Here is a 24,532-nt window from a genome sequence, read left to right as displayed (position 1 = left end):
CAGGGTGTAAACAACACAGCCTGAACAGGGTGTAAACAACACCGCCTCAACAGGGCGTAAACAACACCGCTTCGACAGGGCGTAAACAACACAGCCTCGACAGGGCGTAAACAGCTCTGCCTTGACGGGGCGTAAACAACACCACCTCGACAGGGCGTAAACAACACCACCTCGACAGGGTGTAAACAACACCCCCTCGATAGGGCGTAAACAACACCCCCTCGATAGGGCGTAAACAACACCCCCTCGACAGGGCGTAAACAACACAGCCTCGACAGGGCGTAAACAACATCGCCTCGACAGTGCATAAACTGCATTGTCTTTAACAGGGGGTAAACTACACTGTCTGAACAAGGTGTAAACTACACAGTCTGAACATGGTGTAAACTACACAGTCTGAACATGGTGTAAACTACACAGTCTGAACAGGGCGTAAACTATACAGTTTGAACAGGATGTATGCTACACAGTCTGAACAGGATGTATGCTACACAGTCTGAACATGGTGTAAACTACACTGTCTGAACAGGGCGTAAACTACACAGCCTGAACAGGGCATAAACTACACTGTCTGAACAGGGGGTAAAGTACACTGTCTAAACAGGGCGTAAACTACACAGTCTGAACAGGATGTATGCTACACAGTCTGAACATGGTGTAAACTACACTGTCTGGACAGGGTGTAAAAGGCACTGCCTCGACAGGGTGTAAATGGCACTACAGTGAAAGGGTGTAAACTACAAGGGGGTAAAATACACTGTCTGAACAGGGCGTAAACTACACTGGCTGAACAGGGCATAAGGTACACTGTCTGAACAGGGTGTAAACTACACAGTCTGAAAATGATGTAAACTACACAGTCTGAACAGGGCGTAAACTACACAGTCTGAACATGGTGTAAACTACACTGTCTGAACAGGGCGTAAACTACACTGGCTGAACAGGGCATAAGGTACACTGTCTGAACAGGGTGTAAACTACACAGTCTGAAAATGATGTAAACTACACAGTCTGAACATGGTGTAAACTACACAGTCTGAACAGGGCGTAAACTATACAGTTTGAACAGGATGTATGCTACACAGTCTGAACAGGATGTATGCTACACAGTCTGAACATGGTGTAAACTACACTGTCTGAACAGGGCGTAAACTACACAGCCTGAACAGGGCATAAACTACACTGTCTGAACAGGGGGTAAAGTACACTGTCTAAACAGGGCGTAAACTACACAGTCTGAACAGGATGTATGCTACACAGTCTGAACATGGTGTAAACTACACTGTCTGGACAGGGTGTAAAAGGCACTGCCTCGACAGGGTGTAAATGGCACTACAGTGAAAGGGTGTAAACTACAAGGGGGTAAAATACACTGTCTGAACAGGGCGTAAACTACACTGGCTGAACAGGGCATAAGGTACACTGTCTGAACAGGGTGTAAACTACACAGTCTGAAAATGATGTAAACTACACAGTCTGAACAGGGCGTAAACTACACAGTCTGAACATGGTGTAAACTACACTGTCTGGACAGGGTGTAAAAGGCACTGCCTCGACAGGGTGTAAATGGCACTGCGGTGAAAGGGTGTAAACTACAACGTTTCAACAAAAAGCACTGCGACAGGGTGTAAACAACACCGCCTCGACGGGGCGTAAACAAACCAGCCTCGATAGGGCGCAAACACCGCCTCGACAGGGCGTAAACAACACCACCTCGACAGGGCGTAAACAACACCACCTCGACAGGGCATAAACAACACCACCTCGACAGGACATAAACAACACCGCCTCGACAGGGCATAAACAACACCGCCTCGATAGGGCATAAACAACACCGCCTCGACAGGGCATAAACAACACCGCCATGACAGGGCATAAACAACACCGCCTCGACAGGGCATAAACTACACTGTCTGAACAGGGCATAAGCTACACTGTCTGAACAGGGTGTAAACTACACAGTCTGAACAGGGCGTAAACTACACAGTCTGAACAGGATGTATGCTACACAGTCTGAACATGGTGTAAACTACACTGTCTGAACAGGGTGCAAACTACACTGTCTGAACAGGGCATAAGCTACACTGTCTGAACAGGGTGTAAACTACACAGTCTGAAAATGATGAAAACTACACAGTCTGAACAGGGCGTAAACTACACAGTCTGAACAGGATGTATGCTACACAGTCTGAACAGGATGTATGCTACACAGTCTGAACATGGTGTAAACTACACTGTCTGAACAGGCTGTAAACTACACTGTCTGAACAGGGGATAAGCTACACTGTCTGAACAGGGTGTAAACTACACAGTCTGAACATGGTGTAAACTACACTGTCTGGTCAGGGTGTAAAAGGCACTGCCTCGACAGGGTGTAAATGGCACTGCGGTGAAAGGGTGTAAACTACAACGTTTCAACAAAAAGCACTGCGACAGGGCATAAACAACACCCCCTAGACAGGGCGTAAACAACACCGCTTCGACGGGGCGTAAACAACACCGCCTCGACAGGGCGTAAACAACACCGCCTCGATGGGACGTAAACAACACCGCCTCGACGGGGCGTAAACAACATCCCCTCGACAGGGCGTAAACAACACTGCCTCGACGGGGCGTAAACAACACCGCCTCGACGGGGCGTAAACAACATCCCCTCGACAGGGCGTAAACAACACCGCCTAGAAGGGGCGTAAACAACACCGCCTCGACGGGGCGTAAACAACACCCCCTCGACAGGGCGTAAACAACACCGCCTCGACAGGGCGTAAACAACACCCCCTCAACAGGGCGTAAACAACACCGCCTCGACAGGGCGTAAACAACACCCCCTAGACAGGGCATAAACAACACAGCCTCGACAGGGCGCAAACACCGCCTCGACAGGGCATAAACAACACCCCCTAGACAAGGCGTAAATAACACTGCCTCGACAGGGCGCAAACACCGCCTCGACACAGCGTAAACACCCACTCGACAGGGTGTAAACAACACCTCGCATTGTCGTAAGCTACACCGCCTCGACAGGGCGTAAACAACACCGCCTCGACAGGGCGTAAACAACACCGCCTCGACAGGGCGTAACCAACACTGCCTCGACAGGACGTAAACAACACCTCAACAGGGTATAAACAACACCGCATCGACAGGGCGTAAACAACACCGCATCGACAGGGCGTAAACAACACCTCGACAGGCGTAAACAACACCGCCTCGACAGGGCGTGAACAACACCGCCTCGACAGGGCGTAAACAACACAGCCTTGACAGGGTGTAAACAACACCGCCTCGACAGGGTGTAAACAACACCGCCTCGACAGAGTGTAAACAACACCCCCTCGACAGGGCGTAAACACCCCCTCGACAGGGCGTAAACAACACCCCCTCGACAGGGCATAAACAACACTGTCTGGACAGGGTGTAAACTACACTCTCTGGATAGGGTATAAACTACCCTGCCTCAACAGGGTATAAACAACACTGTTTCAACAAACATCACTGCCTCAACAGGGTGTAAATTACACTGTCTAGACAGGGTGCAAACTACATCGTTTCAACAAACAACACTGCCTCGACAGGGTGTAAGCAGCATAGGTGTGCCCCTGGTATATACTATTCCTGTCATGGTGTGCTTCCAGCTCATATGGTTCCTTTCCAGGCACACCCCTCATATATACTTTTCCTATATAAGGTGTGCCCTGTAAATGCATTTCCTATATGGGCAAGTCCCTGGTAAAAACGGTTTGTACATTCACATGTCCCTGGTATATATTTTTCATACATAGGCAACCCCATGTATATACTGTTCCTATATTCATATGCCTCCTGTCTACCCTGTTCCTATTGGCATACCCCTAGCCTATACCATTCCTATATAGGTATGCCTGGTATGCAGTGTTCCTATATATGTCCCATCTGTATATTGTTCCTATACAGACATGTCCGTGGTACACACTGTTCCTATGTAGTCATGTCCCTGATACATGCTATTTCTAACAAGCCTGTCCCAGTATATACTATTTTTATAATGGGTCCCCCCAGCATATACTTTACCTGTATAGGTGTGTGCCATTATATACTGTTCCTATCTAGGCCTTTGCCAGGTTTTTGCTGTTCCTATATAGGTGTGCCTTGGTATATACCATTCCTATATGGGCATGGTCCTGGTGTATACTATAGACATGTCACCAGTGTATACTGTTCATATACAGTCGTGCCTTTGGTATATATTTTTCCTGGCATGTCCCAGCCACATACTGTTCCTATACATATATGCCTCAGTGTATACCATTCCTATGTATAGGCATGTCCCCAGTATATGTTGTTCCTATATAGGCATGCCCCAGTGTTTATATTCCCTATGTAGGCGTGCCACAGTATATACTGTTCCTATGTAGGCATTTCCTTGTTTACACTGTTCCTAAATAGACATGTTTGATATATGCTGTCCCTATATAAGCGTGCCTCTAGTATATATTGCTCCTACAAAGGCATACCCTTGGTATATAACGTTTGCATTTAGACATAACCCTGGGTAACTACTGTTCTTATATAAGCTTGTTGGAGTATATACTACTCTTAAATAGGTGGCTTTCAGCCACAATTTTCTGATAAAGGCATGTGCCATTATATACTGTACCTATATAGGCCTGCCCCAGGTATATACTGTTCATATATAGGTGTGCCATGGTATTAAATGTTCCTAAATGTGTATGCCCCTGGTATATTGTGGTTTATATAGGCGTGTCCTTTATATATAGGCGTGTCCTTTATATATACCGTTCCTATGTAGGCTTGTCCCCGGTATATGCTGATCCTACAGAGATGTGGCCCCTGGCATATACCGTTCTTGTAAAGGTGTGCCTTAGAATGTACCATTCATTTATAGACATGTCCCTGGTATATAGAGTTACTTTATAGACATGCCCTGGTATATGCTGTTCCTATATAGGTGGCCCCTTTGTTTTCAATTCTTTCATAGGGTGAGGGCATTGCTGGCTAGGCCAACATTTATTGCCCATCCCTAATTACCCTTGAGAAGGTGGTGGTGAGCCTCCTTGATCTGTTCTAGTCCACGTAGTGTAGGTACACCCGCAGCTGTTAGGAAGGGAGTTCCAGATTTTTGACCCAGCAACAGTGAAGGAACGGCGATACATTTCCAAGTCAGGATGGTGAGTGGCTTGGAAGGGAACTTGCAGGTGGTGGTGTTCCGATGTGTCTGCTGCCCTTGTCCTTCTAGGTGGTAGAGTTCGCAGGTTCGGAAGGTGCTGTTGAAGGAGCCTTGGTGAGAGGCCGCAGGGCATCTTGTTTGTACTACACACTGCTGCCACTGTGTGTCCATGGTGGAGGGAGTGAATGTTTGAGGTAGTGGATGGGGTGCCAATTAAGCAGACTGCTTTGTCCTGGATGGTGTCCAGCTTCTTGAGTGTTGTTGGAGCTGCACTCATTCAGGCAAGCAGAGGGTATTCCATCACACTCCTGACTTGAGCCTTGTAGATGGTGGACAGACTTTGGGGAGTCAGGTGGTGAGTTACTGGCCTCAGAATTCTCAGCCTCTGACCTGCTCTTGTAGCCACAGTATTTATATGGCTGGTCCAGTTAAGTTTCTGGTCAATGGTAACCCCCAAGATGTTGATAGTGGGGGATTCAGCAATGATTCTGCCATTGTGTGTCAAGGGGAGATGGTTTGATTCTTTCTTGTTGGAGATGGCCATTGCCTGGCATTTATGTGGTGTGAATGTTACTGTCCGCTTATCAGCCCAAGCCTGCATGTTCTCCAAGTCTTGCTGCATCGGGACACGGACAGCTTTAGTATCTGAGGAGTTGCAAATAGTACTGAACATTGTGCAATCAGCACTGAACATCCCCACTTCTGACCTTATAATGGAGGGAAGTTCACTGATGAAACAGCTGAAGGTGGTTGGGCCTAGGACTCCTGCAGCGGTGTCTTGGGACTGAAATGATTGGCTTCCAATAACCAGAACTATTGTCCTTTGTGCTAGGTATGACTCCAACCAGCGGAGAGATTTCCCACCCCCCCCCGATTCCCATTGACATCAATTTTCCTTCGGGGTCCTTGATGCCAGAATTGGTCAAATACTGTCTTGAAGTCAAGGGCAATCACTCTCACCTCTTGAGTTCAGCTCCCTTTTCCATGTTCGGATCAAGGTTGTAATGAGGTCTGACCCTGGCAGAACCCAAGCCGAGTGTCAGTGTCAGTGCTCAGCTTATTGCTTAGTAAGTGCCGCCTGATAGCACTGTCAATGACATCTTCCATCACTTTGCTGATGATTGAGAGTAGACTGGTGGAACGGTAATTAGATTGCATTTGTCCTTTTTTTGTGTACAGGACACACCTGGGCAATTTTCCACCTTGTCAGGTAGATGTCAGTGTTGTAGCTGTACTGGAACAGCTTGGCTAGGGACGTGCCTAGTACTGGAGCACAAGTCTTCAGTATTATTGCCAGAATGTTGTTAGGGTCCAAAGCCTTTGCAGTATACAGTGCCTTCAGCCATTTATTGATATCACGTGAAGTGAATCGAATTGGCGGACGACTGGCTTATGTAATGCTGGGGACCTCCGGAGGAGGCCGAGATGGATCATCCATTCAGTGCTTCCAGCTGGAAATCGTTACAAATGCTTCAACCTTGTCTTTTGCACTGATGCGCTGGACTGCCCCAGGATGGGGACATTTGTGGAGCCTCCTCCTCCTGTTAGTTGCTTAATTGTCCACCACCATTCATGACTGGATGTGACAGGACTGCAGAGCTTTTATCTGACCCATTGGTTGTGGGGTCACTGATCTCTGTCTATCGCATGCTGCTTCTGCTGTTTGGCATACAAGTAGTCCTGCCCCAGTATATTATGTCCCTTTCTAGGCATGCCTCCCATATACATTGTTTCTATAATGGCATGCCCCTGATATATACTGTTTCCATATAGGCATATCCCTGGTACATACGATTTTGAGAGAAGCCTACATTTTCCCAACATGGGCTTGTGCCATTATATACTGTTCCTATATAGCTGTGCCCTGCTATGTACTTTTCCTATGTGGATGTGCCCCCAGTTTGTACTATTCCTACATAGATGTGCCTTGGCATATGCTGTTTTTATATGGGCATTCCCCCAGTATACGCTGTTCCTAAACAGGCATGTCCCTGTCATATACTATTCATATATAGGTGTGTATTGGTATATACTGTTCCTGTATACGTGTGCCCATGATATATACTGCTCTTATATAGCTGTGCCCATGGTAATGCTGTTCCTATATAGATGACATATATTGTTTTTATATAGGTGTTCCCCAGTATATACTCTTCCTATACAGGCATGCCCTGGTCTTTACTGTTCTTATATGGGTGTGCACTGGTACAAACTATTCCTGTATAGGTGTGTCCCAGCATATACTGCTCATACATAGGCATGTTGCCAATATATTTGATTCTTATACAGGTGTGTCATTGGTACACACTATTTATGTATAGGCATGGCTCTGGCATATACAGTTCCTATATTTGCATGCACTGGTATATACAATTCCTCTATAGGTTTGTTCCAGGTATATATTGTTCCAACACACAAGTGCGGCATATACTATTCTTGGTATATACTATTCCTGTGCAGGCACGCCCACATAGTGTTTCTATATACTGTGCCCCAGATATATACAGTTCCTACATGAATATGTTCCCAGTATATACTGTTCCTATATGGGTGTGCCTCCAATATATACTGTTCCTATATTACATGTTCCTAAGTCTAAACGTTCCTATATATACGTGTCTTCCCATATATAATGTTCCACAACAGGAGTGCCTGCATGGCATACTGCTCTTACCCTCAATATCCTGCTGAATGGAATGAAACATCATTCTTCTTTGACTACATCAGACTTCAGTCTGCTGCGAGTTGTGCTTGGTCCGTGTACTGGTTAAACCTTGTGCCTGGGTGATTCAGATTATTTTTATTGAATTGCAACAAGATGCAAGTGCTGTAAATTATTACAGAGCGTTTACAACAAGCACAGGAAACCTGAGCACAAACATGCTTAATGGATCTTGGATGGAAGGCAGCTGTTTGTGTCCAGGGCTAAAACCCAAAAAAAAAAGCTTTAATCTCAGTGAGGAATCTTTTCAAAACAAATTATTTACTGAAATTAGCATGCATTCCTACAACTAATATACAATTTAGGAGCAACAGTTATGACAGCTCCACTGCATTGTACAGTTTATCTCTGTGCATCATACCATTAGTCCCATCGTACCGTACAATTCATTTCCATGTTGCATGCTGGGGTAGCTTCATATCAGCACAACTTTTGCAGCGTAACATGATTGTACCGTACTCTCAGAGTTAGCAAAATGTGATTAGAGCCTCTTCAGAACAGTCACCACCACCTCACCTGGGTTTCACACCCACTGCAGTTATAACTACAACCCAAACAAAAGCCTAGTGTAAAAAGCTAATTGGCCCAGTTGGGAATCTCTTAAACCTCCGGCTGAATCTTTTCATTGGTCTCCCATTAAAATCCTGAAAAGCAGGGTAGACCCCAGGGGTATTGGAGATCTACCTAACTCCCAGCACATGAACACGGAACTCAATACCTATGGAAACAGGTCTCACTCATCCTAAAGCTGGACTACAGTCATGGGAGTGGTATCATCCGTAGCTCAGTGATAGTTCTTTCTCCTCAGAGTCACATGGGTCTGGTTTAAGCCCCACTCCAGAGACTTGAGCATAAAATCTAGGCTGACACTCCAATGCATTACTGAGGGAGTGCTGCACTGTCAGAGGCATTGTCTCTTGGATGAGATGTTAAGCCATGGTTGGATGTAAAAGATCCCATGACAATGGGGAGGCAGTGGCATAGTGGTATTGTCACTGACTATTATTCCAGAGACCCAGGGTAATGCTCTGGAGATTTGGGTTCAAATCCCACCATGGCTGATGGCGAAATGTAAATTCAATAAAAATCTGGAATTTAAAGTCTGCTGATTTTTGTAAAAAAACCATCTGGTTCACTAATCCTCCTTAGGAAAGGAAATCTACTGTCCTAGTCCATACACGTGACTCCAGACCCACAGCCCTTTGGTTGACTCTTAAATGCTACCTGAACAAGGGCAATAAATGCTGGCCTAGCCAGTAACACCCACATCCAATGAATGAATTAAAAAAAAATTTCAAAAGAGGAGCAGGGGAGTTCTCCCTCACATCCTGACCAATATTATCCCTCAAATGTTCTGTTCATTCTGTTTGTGGGATCTAGCTGCCATGCCAGTTTGTTCATTTCATCAATACATCTTTAAAACAATTTGTACTTCAACAATTCATACTTCAAAAATACATCATTGTATGGGATGTCCTGAGATCATGAAAGGTGCTATATAAATGCAAGTCTTTCTTTTCAATAGAAGTACAACCAGACTCTGACCCTGGTCCATTTGATGAAAGGCATAATGGGGTCTGAGGTCAATCCGTGGTCTGCATTATGTTCAGTAACATGGTGTTGCTATAGAGCTCAGTATCCCTTGGAAAAATATCCCGACAGAGGGCATACTGCTGCCCTCTGCCCAATGCATCCACCCAAACACTCCCCCATTGGATATTTGTATGTAAGCACCTGGTGAGCAACTGTGCAAGTCTCGGGTGCAACGTCCCACACTCACTGTTCAGAAAGACAATAATGAGGCAAGATAGTTCGCTTGGACAAAGGACCAGAGCATATTCACCACCTTCAGGGGGCAGTTGGAGCATGGTCACCACCATCAGATCCCAGGCACCACGATGGGTATGCGGTCACAGCGGTCAGAGCCCAGTCACTGCGGTCGGAGTCCAGTCAGCGCGGTCTGATCCCTCTAAATGCAGCTGGTGAGGCTGATCACTGCTTTTAGAGGGTGGTCACCACATTTGAAGGCTGTTTGGGGTCCAGCCTTCATGGCCAGAGAATGTTCACTACTGAGGGTAGTGCAGTCAATGCAGTCATTGTACCAGAGGGTATTCACAGCAGCCAGAGGGTGCTCACTGTGACAGAATCCATTCACTATGGTCAGAGGACAGTCACTGCAGTGGAATCCAGTCACCGCAGCTGGAGGGCGGTGACTGTGGCGGAATCCAGTCACTGCGGCAGGAGGGTGGTCACTGTGGCGGAATCCAGTCACTGCGGCTGGAGGGCGGTCACTGTGGCGGAATCCAGTCACTGCGGCTGGAGGGCGGTCACTGTGGCGGAATCCAGTCACCGCAGCTGGAGGGCGGTCACCGTGGCGGAATCCAGTCACAGCGGCTGGAGGGCGGTGACTATGGCGGAATCCAGTCACTGCGGCTGGAGGGCGGTGACTGTGGCGGAATCCAGTCACTGCGGCTGGAGGGCGGTCACCGTGGCGGAATCCAGTCACCGCAGCTGGAGGGCGGTGACTGTGGCGGAATCCAGTCACTGCGGCTGGAGGGCGGTCACTGTGGCGGAATCCAGTCACCGCAGCTGGAGGGCGGTCACCGTGGCGGAATCCAGTCACCGCAGCTGGAGGGCGGTGACTGTGGCGGAATCCAGTCACTGCGGCTGGAGGGCGGTCACTGTGGCGGAATCCAGTCACTGCGGCTGGAGGGCGGTCACTGTGGCGGAATCCAGTCACTGCGGCTGGAGGGCGGTCACTGTGGCAGAATCCAGTCACTGCGGCTGGAGGGCGGTGACTGTGGCGGAATCCAGTCACTGCGGCTGGAGGGCGGTGACTGTGGCAGAATCCAGTTACTGTGGCTGGAGGGCAGTCACTGTGGCTGGAGGGCGGTCACTGCGGCTGGAGGGCGGTGACTGTGGCGGAATCCAGTCACTGCGGCTGGAGGGCGGTCACCGTGGCGGAATCCAGTCACTGTGGTCAGAGGGAGGTCAGCTTGGTGGAATCCGGTCATTGCAGCTGGAGGGCAGTCACTACAGTTGGAATCTAGGCACCGTGGAATTTGGTGCAGGGTGGGTGGTGGGTGGTCGGACCCCACACAAACTGCTGGTGCCTTTCAGTGAGCCAACAAGGTACAAATGCAAACTGATCATTTCACTCTCAATATAAAACCACGGAATGATTATAGACCCAACCCTGAAACACACTGGACCCCGACTACTACCTTCTACTGATCTCTTGGGCATCCACCACATCCACTGTCCCACGATTGTCAAAGTGTCTTCAACTGTCCAGGCCTTAAGTACTGGAAATCCCTCCCCAAAACCTCTCCGCCTCTCTACATCTCTCTCTTCCTTTAAGGCCCTTGCTAAAATCTACCACTTTGACCAAGCTTCTGGCCACTTAACCTAATACCTCCTTTGGTGGTTAGGTGCCAGGTTCTGTTTCTTAATGCTCCTGCAAAGCACCTTTGGACATTTTACTTTGTTAAAGGTGCTATATAAATTCAAACTGCATTGTTGAGGAGGGAGCTGGAGACTGAGAGTTTCATTGTGACAGGGGGGGTACAAACTGAAAGACATGGCGACAGAGCAAACGGCCACACACAAGGATGAACCATCCTAATGAGATCCGTCAGTCCTTGGATCTTAAGCCTGAACAGCGAGGGGTCACTTGTGCAATTACAGATTCCCACCTGCCACATCACCTTTAAATGGCCAATGTCAGATACCTGTGCTGGTGCTGGGACACTGGTCAAAGAGAAGATGAGCTGGAAAACAGGACTGTCAGGTAGCGAGCAGAGAGCACCTATCCAGGAGCAAGATCATCCACATGTGAACATCCACAGGTCACCTCTCAAAAGAGGCAGGCTGCACTCAATACCATAATGCTGCCAGGAGAGCAAGAAAAATCAGGCCGATTGGGAGGAGAGGTGAAGGGTCGTGGTCTTTTATGGGGGTGGCTATGAAGGTTCAGGATTTTTAGGTGAGTGGAAAGGTGAAAGTTCAGCTTTTTGTAGGGGGCCCTTGGGAAGCAGATTGAGACAGGCCTCAGTTCAATGCCTAATCTCAGGGACAGCTCCCCCCTCCCTCCGTGCTATGTTGCGATTGCTGATTATTTTCTACACTTTGCGATGAAAGGCCTTGGTTGCATTTCTCCAGTAAGCAGAGCTCACAACAATAAGTGGTTCAATTAATTGACTTCCTTTTACAGGACTACGAAATGTACTAACTTCTGCCCCCATCATCAGCTCGTGAAGTCAGTTCAGGAAATGACATTTCCTTTAGTTCCATATTTCAGTGACCAAGTTAAAAGGGTGGGTTCGCCTTAGGCTGTAAGGCTGAGGGAAAACAAGGCCATTTCTCTGCAGCTGCTTAGGGTGCTGGGGATGAGTCATGAACAGAATAACCCAGCCCTCCACACTGCAGACCTTCAAACTGCTAAATATAGGCAGGCCGAGGAACCCCTGCTGCTCTCTCAACCTCAAAACTTTCAAGTGTTCTTTTCTTTAATTAGATTTGTTTTCTCAGAAAAAACAAATTCTTTGGATCCCATTGTGGAGGGCCTGGGGTCACATAACAACCTTAAACATGTGCGTGCCTCCCTCTTCCTCACCCTCAGCCTGTGTTAAATTCTGTTATTTTCTACATCTTGCTTTATGACTTTGTCACTCTGTCCTTCCATTCCTCTGCCTTTCCCTCTTTCAGTCACTCCGTTCTTTCCCTTGCCTCTCCCACTCTCTCACAGGCTCTCCCTCTCCCTGTTGCTCCCTCACTCCCTGCCTCTCACTGTCACTCTCTATCTCTCCCTTTTGCAGATTTGTTATAGTTAGGGAACTGTTAGGAGTGACAGTCCTAGTCTTGGGGAATATTACAGTTTGTGAGGGAATGTTTGTTTCAAACTGTGACGTGTCAGCGGGATTTCAGGGCCCCGGTACCAACATCAAACACTCCCAGGACAGGCACAGTACAGATTAAAACAAAAAACTACTGCGGATGCTGGAAATCCAAAACAAAAACAGAATTACCTGGAAAAACTCAGCAGGTCTGGCAGCATCGGTGGAGAAGATTTATCTGTTCTGTTGAAGGGTCATGTGGACTCGAAATGTCGACTCTTTTCTTCTCCACCGATGCTGCCAGACCTGCTGAGTTTTTCCAGGTAATTCTGTTTTTGTTTTACAGTACAGATTAACACTGGCAGGGCAGGCACGGTACAGTTTCCTCTTATGCTGCTCTATTAAACACTCCCAGGACAGGTATGGTAGAGATTTAATATAGAGTACAGCTTCCCCCTGCGCTGTCTCATCAAACACTCCCTGACCAGATACAGCATGGGTTGAATACAGATTCAAATTAGTGTCAAACTAGGGGGCAGGTTTGTGCAGTGGAACCACATTTAAGTGGAGCTGCCCTGTGGCTAAGCAGAACTCATTTCCCTCACAACTGGTGGGGGAGGCTTTAATCCCATTGGCCTGAGCTGACCTTTGGCCCAAGTCCCACAGGCTGACATTCTCTTAGCCAGACAAGTCACTGGCCCAAAAATAGTCAGAGTTTCTAGTCATGCAATGTCTGAGTTTACCAGGGTGTTGCTGTATTACTGAGAATGCTGGTCACTCTCTGCCCAGCTACAGTAACACCTGAATCAAGCTTAGTTTAGCTGCAGTGTTACAGCCAGTACTCGGACAACTGCACCAGTAAAGGGAGGGGCATTTCCTACAGTCGCTGATCTGCAACCTGCGCTGAGTTAGTTAGCTCTTAGGTACGATCCAAAATTCACAGGCTGATGCCAATTTCATGGAACCCTTGTAAATGTACATACAACACACGCCCTCTCCCTCAGCTGAACTGATCCAGCTTCCCCCATTCTGCCTAACCTTCTCCCCTCCTCTCCTGGTTTGTTCCTGGGGCTTGGCTTTTTTAGATGCCCCTTCAATTGAGGGGCCTAACCCCCACCAATTTGTGACCTGGAGATGCAAATTCATTAGGTTTTGGGCTCAATCAGCAATTCCTGTGCAAGCTGCATCCAAAATTGCATCCAAAGTCTTTTTCCTTCTGAATTTCCACTCAAACACATTAAAATATCAGTGAAAACAGAATTTTCCATGAACCAACACAATCAGGGAATATTTTTGAACATAATTCTAATTGGTATTAAAAAAAATTCCTTGATATATTTAAGAGTGGTAACTTGGCAAAGTTTAACTAATAATAGCAGGAAAATAGGTTTATCAAAAATTGTGCATTTTAAATCAGTGTTAATCCATCACCTGTGAGTATCTTGATTTTAAATGACAGAAAATGGCTTTAAAAAAAATTAATTCATTCTTGGAATGTGGGCATCACTGGCTAGGCCAGCATTTAGTACCCATCCCTAACTGACCTTGAAAAGATGGTGGTCGGCTGCCTTCTTGAACTACTGCAGTCCATGTGATGTAGGTACATCCACAGTGCTGCTAGGGAGGGAGTTCCAGGATTTTGACCCATCGACAGTGAAGGAACACAATATATTTCCACATCAGGATGGTGAGTGGCTTGGAGGGGAAGTTGCAGGTGGTGTTGGTCCCTGTTTTCCAGTTATATTGGGATGCAGTAGTCAGTTCCTAAGTAAATATTTAAATTGATTTCACTCCATGCTTTACAAAACGTACGGATTAGTGTTCCTGCACAAAAGCCTGAAAACATGGCAATCCCAGTGATGATTCATTCACCCTGGTGGCATGGTCAGTTTTGAGGGCTGCACCCAGTTTTAGCACATGTTAAATTCACTAATCACAAATGGAGGAAAGGACAAAGCTGGAGTCAGTCTATTCCTTAACACAGGTTTATTGACAAAACCACAGAGTACAGGGACAGCCTCCATTTTACCCCCGCTACACTGGTGTAAACCTATCATTACATACTTAAGAATAATTCCCTAATCTTTCTCCAGTTAGTAACGGCTACTCTCATTTAGAAACTAAAGCATGCACTTCATTGTAATAGGATTCCAACATTAACTGCATGCTGTTTTTAAATCTAGTGCAAAAAATGACAGAAACTCGAGCTGTGTAATGTGTGCTCAAAATTCAGCAGTCCTGTGCACCACTTAAACTGACATCAGGGAAATTGTGACAAAAAAAATCTGCACAATTTAGCAGAAACTCCAAGGCCAGAGATCAAACCTTGGTCCACCCCCCACTATAGCCCCACCCACTATGTCCCATCCCATCATGCAATGCTGAACTTAACTCTACCCCAGGAATAGGCCAGGAGTGGAGACCCTAACTGCTGTAAAAAGAGCCAAGGCCCCTGACTTGCTACACCAGACCTTCCCCCAACCCCCCCACCATGACTGACTCCCTGTTGGGACTGAGGAGGGCAAGGGTGATGGCAAGGGGAACCAGCAAACCACGGAGAAAACAGGAAATCAGAATATATATTCCCCATTAATATCGAAATATAGATTTCCAATATTAGGGATTCGTCCCACTGAACAAAAAAAGGTGTCCTATAAGGTTGTCAACTCTGATTGCACTTATTCCTGGAGGTTTAATCACATGATCCTCCCACCTCTAAGCCCCACTTCCTCACCACCTCATCAACAGCATTTTTCCCCAAACTCAATGCTTAAGTTCCACACAACCTCTCCCATTTATCCATAACTCTCAATCTCCCATCCTTATGGTATGTAAAAAGGAAGAGCTTAACAAAAGTAAAAATTGGTCCCTTAGATGCAGAACCAGGAAAAATTATAATGGGGAATAAGAAATGGCAGAAACATTAAGACATATTTTGTCTTCATCAGAGAAGACGCAAAAAAAATTCTGCAAAAAGTGCAGATTCAAAAGTACAGTGAAATTAAGAAATTTAAAGAAATTAATATTAGTAAAGAAATAGTACTGGAAAAGTTAATAGGACTATAGGCCAACAAATCCCCAGATCTAATGGGCTACATCCTTGAGTTTTAAAAGAGGTGGTTCCAGCGATAGTTAGTGTAATGGTTTGGATCTTCCAGAATTTACTAGATTTAAGAATTGTCCCACCAATAGGAAGTACCATATCTAACCCTACCATTCAACAAAGGAGGGAGAGAGAAAACAGGGAAAACATAAGCCACTAAGCGTGACATCAGTAGTATGTGAAGGGATTTAAACAGACAAATGCACATTTTAAATTGGGCTTCCTGGGAGATTGCCCATCCTTTTCTCTTTAATCTCTTCCAGAACTTTTAAGGAATTAATTTATACTTTGCAAATTCCTTTCAGGGAAAAGTGGTCCAACAGAAGTTAAAGATACCATTAGACTAAAAGAAGAGCTGCTAAAAGGAACAGTAAACCTGAGGATTGGGAGGATTTTAAATGCAGCAAATGATGACCAAGAAATTGAGAAAGAAAGAGAAAATAGAATATGAGGGTAAACTAGCATGCGACATAAAAATAGATCGTAAATTTAAGAATTGTCTCCACCAATAGGAAGTACCATATCTAACCCTACCATTCAAGAAAGAAGGGAGAGAGAAAACAGGGAAACATAAGCCACTAAGCCTGACATCAGTAGTAGGGAAAATGTTAGAATCTCTTATTATGGACTTCGTAACATGGCACTTAAATCATAATATGATTAGGCAGGATCAACATGGTTTTATGAGAGAGAGATTGTGTTTCGCAAATCTACAAGGGATTATTGCACAAAATTAGGACTCACGGGATTGGAGGTGATAAATTAGCATGGATTGAGAATTAGTTAATGGGCAGAAGACATGGAGTAGGAGTAGAAGTCACTTTCAGGTTGGCAGGATGTAACTAGCAGGATACCATAAGGATCAGTACTTGGACCTAATTTATTTACAATCTATATCAATGACTTAGTTGAGGGGGCTGAGTGTAATGTATCCAGCTTTTCTGGTAATACAAAACTGGGTGAGAAAGTAAGCTGTGAGGAGATTGCAAAGTAGGTGCAAAGGGGTATAATCAGGTTGGATGATTGGGCAAGAATGTAGCAGATGTATTACAAGGTGGAGAATTGTAGGTTATCCACACGTAGGAAGAATAGAGAAGCAGAATTTTTTTTACTGGTGAGAGACTGGGAAATGTTTGCATTCAGAGGGATCTGGGTGTCCTTACACATGAATCACAGAAAGTTAACATGGAGGTACAGCAAGCAATCGGGAAAGTGAATGATATGTTACCTTTTATTACAAAGGAACTAGAGTATAAGAGTAAAGAAGTCATACTAAATGAAATAGGGACTTGGTGAGACCACATCTTGAGTACTCTATACTGTTTTGGTCTCCTTCCCCAAGGAAGGATGTTCTTACCTTAGAGGGAATGTTAGGAAGGTTCACTAAGCTAATTCCCGGGATGAGAAGATTTCCAATGAGGAGAGATTGAGTAGACTAGGCCTACATTCCTTGGAGTTTAGAAGAATGAGAGGTGAGCTCATTGAAACATGTAAAATGCTTAAGGGGCTTGACAGGGTGGGTGCTGAGAAAACGTTTCTCTTGACTATGGAATCTAGAACACAGGGTCACAGACTCAGGACAAGGGGTTGGCCATTTAAGACTGAGATGAAGAGAAATTTCTTAACTCAAAGAATCTTTGGACTCTTACCCCGAGACAGCTGTGGATGCTCGGTCATTCAGGACATTTAAGACAGAGGTGGACAGATTTTTGGACATTAAGGAAAGCAAGGAATGTGGGGATAGTGCAGGAAGGTGGAGTTAACGTATAGGCCATGGTTTTACTGAATGGCTTAGCAGACTCGAACGGCTGAATGGCCTACTCCAGCTTCTATTTCTTATGTTCTAATATTTTATAGTAACCAAAGGTATTCAAAGAAAATGAGAAGAAAACACAATTTTCCTTCAGGATTGCTCATAGCAGTGTCCAGGAGACTAATCTTTAATTCTCAAAGAGTCCAGGGCAATTATGGAGAACTGGCAAACCTAGCTGCCCAGTCAGAGGGCTCAGTGAATGTTAGTGACCTTGCCCCTCCCCCGCTATGTACAAACTGACACACATCCTATCAGCACTCAGTAATGTGAGGGCCAAGTAAAATTTAAAAATAGGCCTAATGCATTCTCTAAATTGATATGGAAGAAGAGAGAGAGAAAGACAGACAGATTCCAGAGAGCGGCAGAGGGGCAGAGAAAGACAGATTGTAGGGAGAGATAGGCAGAAAGAGACAGACAGGAAGAGAAAGATAAACAGACGGAGGCAGAGAGAGAGAGCCAGACAGAAAAAGACACTGAGAGACACAAAGGGACAGACAGAGAGAGACACAGAGAGGCAGACAGAAAGGGACATATCCCAAGAGGCAATGCAATGCTCACTCCCGCTGTCTGCTGCTTTCACACAGGCACTTCCTGTGTGGTTGCTATGTTCAGGTTAGGCTCTGTCAACACAATTAGCAATTGATGTATTCAGCTCCATATGTGCAACACAGGCCTGGCTGAGCTCTGCTGGGGGCAATGGGGAGCAGGTAATAATCCAGCTCCACTGCCCCCAGCAGTGCTCAGACAGGCCTGTGCTGCACATTGTTTAATACAGGCACTTGCATCACGGTCACTGCTTTAGTTTGCATCCAGTCGAGTTCACTGAAGGGCTTCTACTCGTACAAACACCCCGAGAAGCATCCTACAAACCCTGCAACCAAACAGTTTGGCCTCTGAAACATCATCCTTCAATTAAGTGTACAGCAACAGATAATCCAGACTGGAGGAATAGAATTTACATGACACACATAGCTGGGGGCAAATATGTAACACACCTGGTCTGGGGAATAATATGTACGTGACACTCAGAGCTGGAGGAAACAAAAGCTACGTGACACACAAGATTTGGAATAATGAACAATAATGACACTTGGCTTGGGGGTTAAATATGCCTGGCACACAGGGCTAGAGAGGTTAAAAGGCATGTGATGCACCAGGCTGAGAGCGAGTGGGGGAGCAGGGAATTTACAGCACGTGACAGTCAAGTCCACAGTCCAGCCCATTTGCCATCACCATCTCTGTCCCTGTCCCCGTCCCTGTCCCTAGTCTGTGCATATCCAGAAGTCTGCTCAGATTGATTGCATGGTAAATCCTGGAATTCCAAGAGATCATTTCAGGGCACGCAGTAAACCTACTTCCTTCACCAGGTCCCAGTGCTGACATAAATCTTTTGTAAAACAATTCCCTTTCCCGGGAAAATGCTGAAGTCAGATCCATTGGAGCCAACTGGTACTCCAGTATGTCCCATAAGCAATCATATAGTGGACAAGCTATCGACAAAGGGGTAGTGCAGTCGGATCTATCCCGTTCTTATCCAATGCAGCCCTGAAAACACACACACACAACACACTCTTCAGCAGAGCCAGGGAGAAGTGATCAAGAGCAGAAACTCTACTTAACAACTCCAACATCAAATCAGCTGAGATGGCAATATGTTTGATTGCGCAGTACAGCTTTCTCAGCTCTCTGCAGCATTAGCTCAAGGTAAGCTATTCATCTGTAGTTATCTGCAGAACCCGCTCTCCAAGGCCTTCACATGCCCAGGATTTGACAGCTGAACCCCAACTTGTGATTTATAAAGGTTCAGTATAACTTTCTTCAGCTCTACCCCTCTGTTTATAGAGCCAATCATCTTGTATGTATTTTTAAAGAGCCTTATCAAACTGCCCTGTTATCTTCAAAGATTTTTGTATGTGAATCCCCAGATCTCACTGATCCTACGCCCTGTTTAAAACTGTCCCATTTCATTTATATTGCCTCTTCTCATTCTTCCTTCCAAAAGGCATCACTTCACACTTCTCTGCATTAAACTTGATCAACCGTACGTCTGTTCATTTCACCAATCTGCCTGTTATCATTGCTTCATTTTTCATTTTCGAGCTGTGTGTCATCTGCAAACTTTGCAATCAAACCCTGTATACCCAATTGCAGATCGTGAAATATATATAAAAAAGAATATTGGTCCCAATACCAATCCCTGGGAACACCATTCATATGTCCCTCCAATCTGAAGAGTTCACCAATATTCTCAGCTTCCTGTTTCTTACCCAATCTCACATCCAAATTGACACTAGCCCTTTAAACCCATGGCTTCAATTCTGCGACAAGTCCATTATCTGGTACTTTATCAAAGGTCTTTTGAAAGTTCACATTTTTACAAAAGATAAACCAAACTATTATCATCCATCTCCCTGGTGCTTCATCCAATCAGAAAGGTGATCACTCAGGATAGAGCAAAGTATTCCTGACCCCACACCCACACCCACACATGGAGAGACACATATTAGCACAACATTCAGTACCATTGGCAACTCCTCAGATCCTGGAGCAGTCCATGTCCATATGTAGCAAGATCTAAACAACATTCAGGCTTGGGCAGATAAGTAGCAAGTAACATCCGCACCACAGAAGTGCCAGGTAATGACCATCTCCAACAAGAGAAAATCTCACCAACTGCCCTTGACATTCAATGGCATTACCCCTGCTGAATCCCCCCACTATCAACACCCTGGGGTTGACCATTGACCAGAAACGGGACTGGTCCAGTCATATAAATACTGTGGCTACAAGAGCAGGTCAGAAGCTCAGAATTCTATGGTGAGTAACCCGCCTCTTGACCCCTTGAAGCCTGTCCACCATCTACAAGACACAAATCAGGGATGTGATGGAATGCTTTCCACTTGCCTGCATGATTGCAGCTCCAACAACACTCAAACACTTGACACCACGCAGAACAAAGCATCCCGCTTGATTGGCACCCCATCCACCACCTTAAACATTCACTCCTTCCAGCACCGACGCACAGTGGCAGCAGTGTGTACCATCTACAAGGTGCTGCAGCAACTCACCAAGGCTCCTTTGACAGCACCTTCCAAATCTATAACCTCCCCACCTAGAAGGACAAGGGCAGCAGATGCATGGGAACACCGCCATCTGCAAATTCCCCTCCAAGCCACTCACTGTCCTGACTTGGAAGTATATCATCATTCCTTCACTGTGGCTGGGTCAGAATTCTGGAACTCCCTCCCTAACAGCACTGTGGGCATACCTACAGCAAATGGACCACAGCGGCTCACCATCACCTTCTCAAGGGATGGGTAATAAATGCTGGCCTAGCCAGCGATGCTCACATCCTGTGAAAGGATGAAAAAAAGGTGCGGATAGAGAGGGGGAGAGAGAGAGAGATGCAAGTGGAGACGGGCAGGTAGGCAGGGAAAGAGAGAGAGAGAAAGAAAGAGAGTGGCAAGCAGGGTGAGGGATAAAGCGTGAAACAGGCAGGGAAAAGGAAGAGAGAAAAAGGCAAGTGTGGGAGAGAAAAAGGAAGGCATGGGGAGAGGGAGGGCGAGAGAGAGATAGAGGAAGGGGAGAGAGAGAAGAGGCAGGTGGAGAGAAAAAGGGAGCGAATGATGCAGGCAGAGAAGACAAAGACAGGTAGGGGGGAGAGGAGGTGGCAGAGAGTGAGAAAGAGACAGGCAAGGAGAGAAAAAGAGCGTGAGAGAGACATGGGAGAGGAGGAGAATTAGAAAGAGGCAGATGGGAGGAGTGAGAGAGAAATTCAGGGAAGATAGAAGAGTGAAACAGAAATGGATAGGTGGGGTGATAGAGAGGCATGAGTGGAGAGAGAGGGGCAGGCAGAGAGAAAGAGTGAGAGCGAAGCATGTGATGAGAGGGAGAGAAAGAAAGATGCAGACAGGGAGAGAGAGAGCAAGAAAGGTTCTGGCAAGAAGAGAGAGTCAGGTAGGGAGAAAGAGAGAGGAGCAAAGTGAGAAAGAGATAGGCAGGGAGAGAGAAAGGGAGAGGCAGGCAGAGTGACTGAGTGATAGGAAGATGCAGGAAGGGAGAGAAAAGCAGATGGTAAGAGGGAGAGAAACAGACAGAAAGAAAGAGGGAGAGTGAGAGGATGAGAGATGTCAGGGAGAGAGAAAAAGGCAGAAGTGGAGAGGGAGAGAGGCAGGGGTCAGGTGGTGAAGAGGGAGAGAGATAGAGAGAGAGAGGGAGAGAAGGAGAGAAAGATTCAGCCTGTGTGGTCAGGGTTATGTGATATGATCCAGTATAGAATTAAGCCTTACCTCTCTGGCAATCAGATTTAGGGCATCATCTTCTGCGGATAGTCGCTCTCGGTTGGCAATCCTTTTTCTACCTGGTCCTTGAGTCCCCATTTCCTAATTTTTTAGAAATAAAAAATTAAACTGTAGTTTAGAATAAGAAAAAACTACACAGTTGAAGATTACAAGCTGGACATCAGAGAACCAACAAGGAAGGGAATTAAAGCAGACAATGTAATTCTGAGTGAGTCAGTAGACAGCTGCAGAGCTTTATTCCTGCCCCTTTACTCATTCTATAGTGGACCTGGGGGTCTCAGAAACTGTAATCCGACTCACTCCTCACTCTCACTGACTCTGTTGTCCTGCTCCCTCCCTTTGATATTTATCTTTCTCCCACTGAAAAATTTTCTCTTTCTTTGTCTCAGATTCTCTGTACCTCTTTCCCACTGACACCGTCAACCTCTTCTCTATGATATTTTATGACTCCCTTTCTCCATTTCATACACTATCTCTTTTTCTGCCTCCCTCTGGCACTTTCCCCTCACTCCCTGACACTTTCTTTTTCTCTCCGTCTAACGCTCTGCCTCTCTCTCCCTCCGATGCTCTGCCCCTCTCCCTTTGTCTCCCTCCAGTGCTCTGTCGTTCTGATGCCCTGCCTCCCCCTCTCATGCTCTGCCTCTCCGTCCCTCTGAAACTCTGTCCCTCTCGCCCTCCCATACTCTGCCTCTCTCTCCCTCCAATGCTCTTTCTGTCTCCCTCTCTCCCTCCCATACTCTGCCTCTATGTCCCTCTCTCCCTCCATTGCTCTGCCTCCAACACTCTGCCTCTGTTTCCCACTCCCTCTGACATTCTGCCTCTCTTTCCCTCCGATGCTGTCACTCCCAATCTCTGATACTTTGTTCCTCTTTCTCTGACACTCTGTCCCTCTCTCTCCCTCCAATACCTTTCCTGTCCACCCCCTCTCCCTCCCTCCCTCTAAATCTCTGTTCCTTTTTCCCTCTGACATTGTGTTTCTCTCTTCTTCCAACACTCGTCCCTTTCTTTCTGCAATGCTCTGTGACTTCCTTTGGCGTTCACTGCCTTTGGGGTACGTCCCTTTGGTATTCACTACCTTTGGGGTACCATCTCTTTGTAAATATGTTGGAAGCAGTTCAGAGAAGGTTTACTAGACTAATAGCTGGAATGGGCAGGTTGCCTTGCTGGAATGGGCAGGTTGCCTTATGAGGACAGGTTGGACAGGCTAGACTTGTATCCACTGGAATTTAAAGAGGTGCCTTGACTGAAACATGCAAGATCTTGAGGGGTCTTGACAGGGTGGATGTGGAAAGGATGTTTCCTCTTGTAGGAGAATCTAGAACTAGGGGTCACTGTTTAAAAATAAGGGGTTGCCCGTTTAGGACAGAGATAAGGAGAATTTTTTTCTCTCAGGAGGGTGATGAGTCTTTGGAGCTCAAAAGATGGTGGGAGCAGAGTATTTGAATAATTTTAAGGCAGAGCTGGATAGATTCTTGATAAGCAAGAGAGTGAAAGGTTATCAGGGGTAGGTGGGACTGTGGAGTTAAGGTTACATTCAGATCAGCCATAATCTTATTGAATCGTGGAGCAGACTCAACGGGCCGAGTGGCCTGCTCTTGCAACTAATTCGTATGTTCCTTATCCCTGTCGCACTCTTCAACTGATACTCTGGATCTCACCCCTTCTGCTCGTCTCGATCGATCTCTCTCTATTTGCTGCTCTGTATCTATCTATTTTGTACATTGTATCTTTCCGTTTGAAACACTGGATCTATTTTCTACACTGTCTCTCTCTCTTTGACACTCGGTATCTCAATCCTTCTGATTCTGTCTCTAATATCCGGTGCCGTTACCCCAGTGCCTTATCTGATCGCTCCCTCCTCACCGGCCGGAGATCGCTGTTCTCCTCTCCTCTCTCTCTCTCTCTCTGGGCTGCTGCTGTCACTCGGCCGCCTCCCCCGGCCCGGCTCCCACTCCGGCTCCGGATGGACTCCTCACCGCTGTCTGCAATATATTCCGGGGTCGGCCTAACTGCTTAAAGGCGCCGTCCCCGCACGGCAATAAATGTCGGCCAACAACGGAAAACCCTTTAAATCTGACAGCTGGTACTGACAGACTCCCTCAGCAAGTAAAATAACCCAGACCCTTAATTTATCACAGTTCATTTTATATTAAATTGTATAAGCCACTATGTATATTAAATTAACCCTTATTAACTCAGCTCCTCTATATATTAAATTAACCCCAAGATGTGTCCTAGTTTATATATCCCTTTATATATTAAAATAACCCAGTCTCCCTATATATATTAAATTAACCCAGCCCTTATATATATTTAATTATCCCATCCCTGTATATATTAAATGATCCCAGATCCTACATATAATCAATTATCCCAACCAGTATATATATTAAATTATCCCAGCCACGAGATATATGAAATTAACATAGCTCCTATATATACATATATTGAACTACTCCAGCTCCCATATATTTATATAAAATAGCCCCTATATGTATGAAAATAATCCAGTCCCTATATAACCAAAATAATCTAGCCATTCTCGATATATATTGAAATAATTCACCCTCTTTCAGGATGGAACACCCCAA

At 46.0% G+C, this 24,532-nt stretch overlaps 1 protein-coding gene across 24 annotated transcripts in view; it reads right to left on the bottom strand.

Moving 5' to 3' along the window:
• Window positions 1–23,941, bottom strand: part of LOC144686419 (uncharacterized) — a 130,876-nt gene extending 106,935 nt beyond the window's left edge. For 20 of the 24 annotated variants that reach the window (XM_078551584.1, XM_078551602.1, XM_078551586.1 and 17 more), the window contains exons 1-2: window positions 23,805–23,934; window positions 21,930–22,022 (exon numbers count right to left, since the gene is read on the bottom strand). In XM_078551584.1, the coding sequence (XP_078407710.1) occupies window positions 21,930–22,019 (90 nt within the window). In that variant the 5' untranslated portion in view covers window positions 22,020–22,022; window positions 23,805–23,934. Of the gene's footprint in view, window positions 1–21,929; window positions 22,023–23,772 lie in introns of all 24 variants that reach the window. The other 4 variants (XM_078551603.1, XM_078551606.1, XM_078551608.1 and 1 more) reach the window with 3 other exon arrangements.
• Between the last annotated feature and the right edge of the window lie 591 nt (window positions 23,942–24,532).

This window comes from Cetorhinus maximus, chromosome 11, assembly GCF_964194155.1.
Source record: "Cetorhinus maximus chromosome 11, sCetMax3.hap1.1, whole genome shotgun sequence".
NCBI classification, from domain to species: Eukaryota; Metazoa; Chordata; class Chondrichthyes; order Lamniformes; family Cetorhinidae; genus Cetorhinus; species Cetorhinus maximus.
Note: the sequence above shows the minus strand (reverse complement) of the source record. Positions and strands in the feature narration are given on the sequence as shown.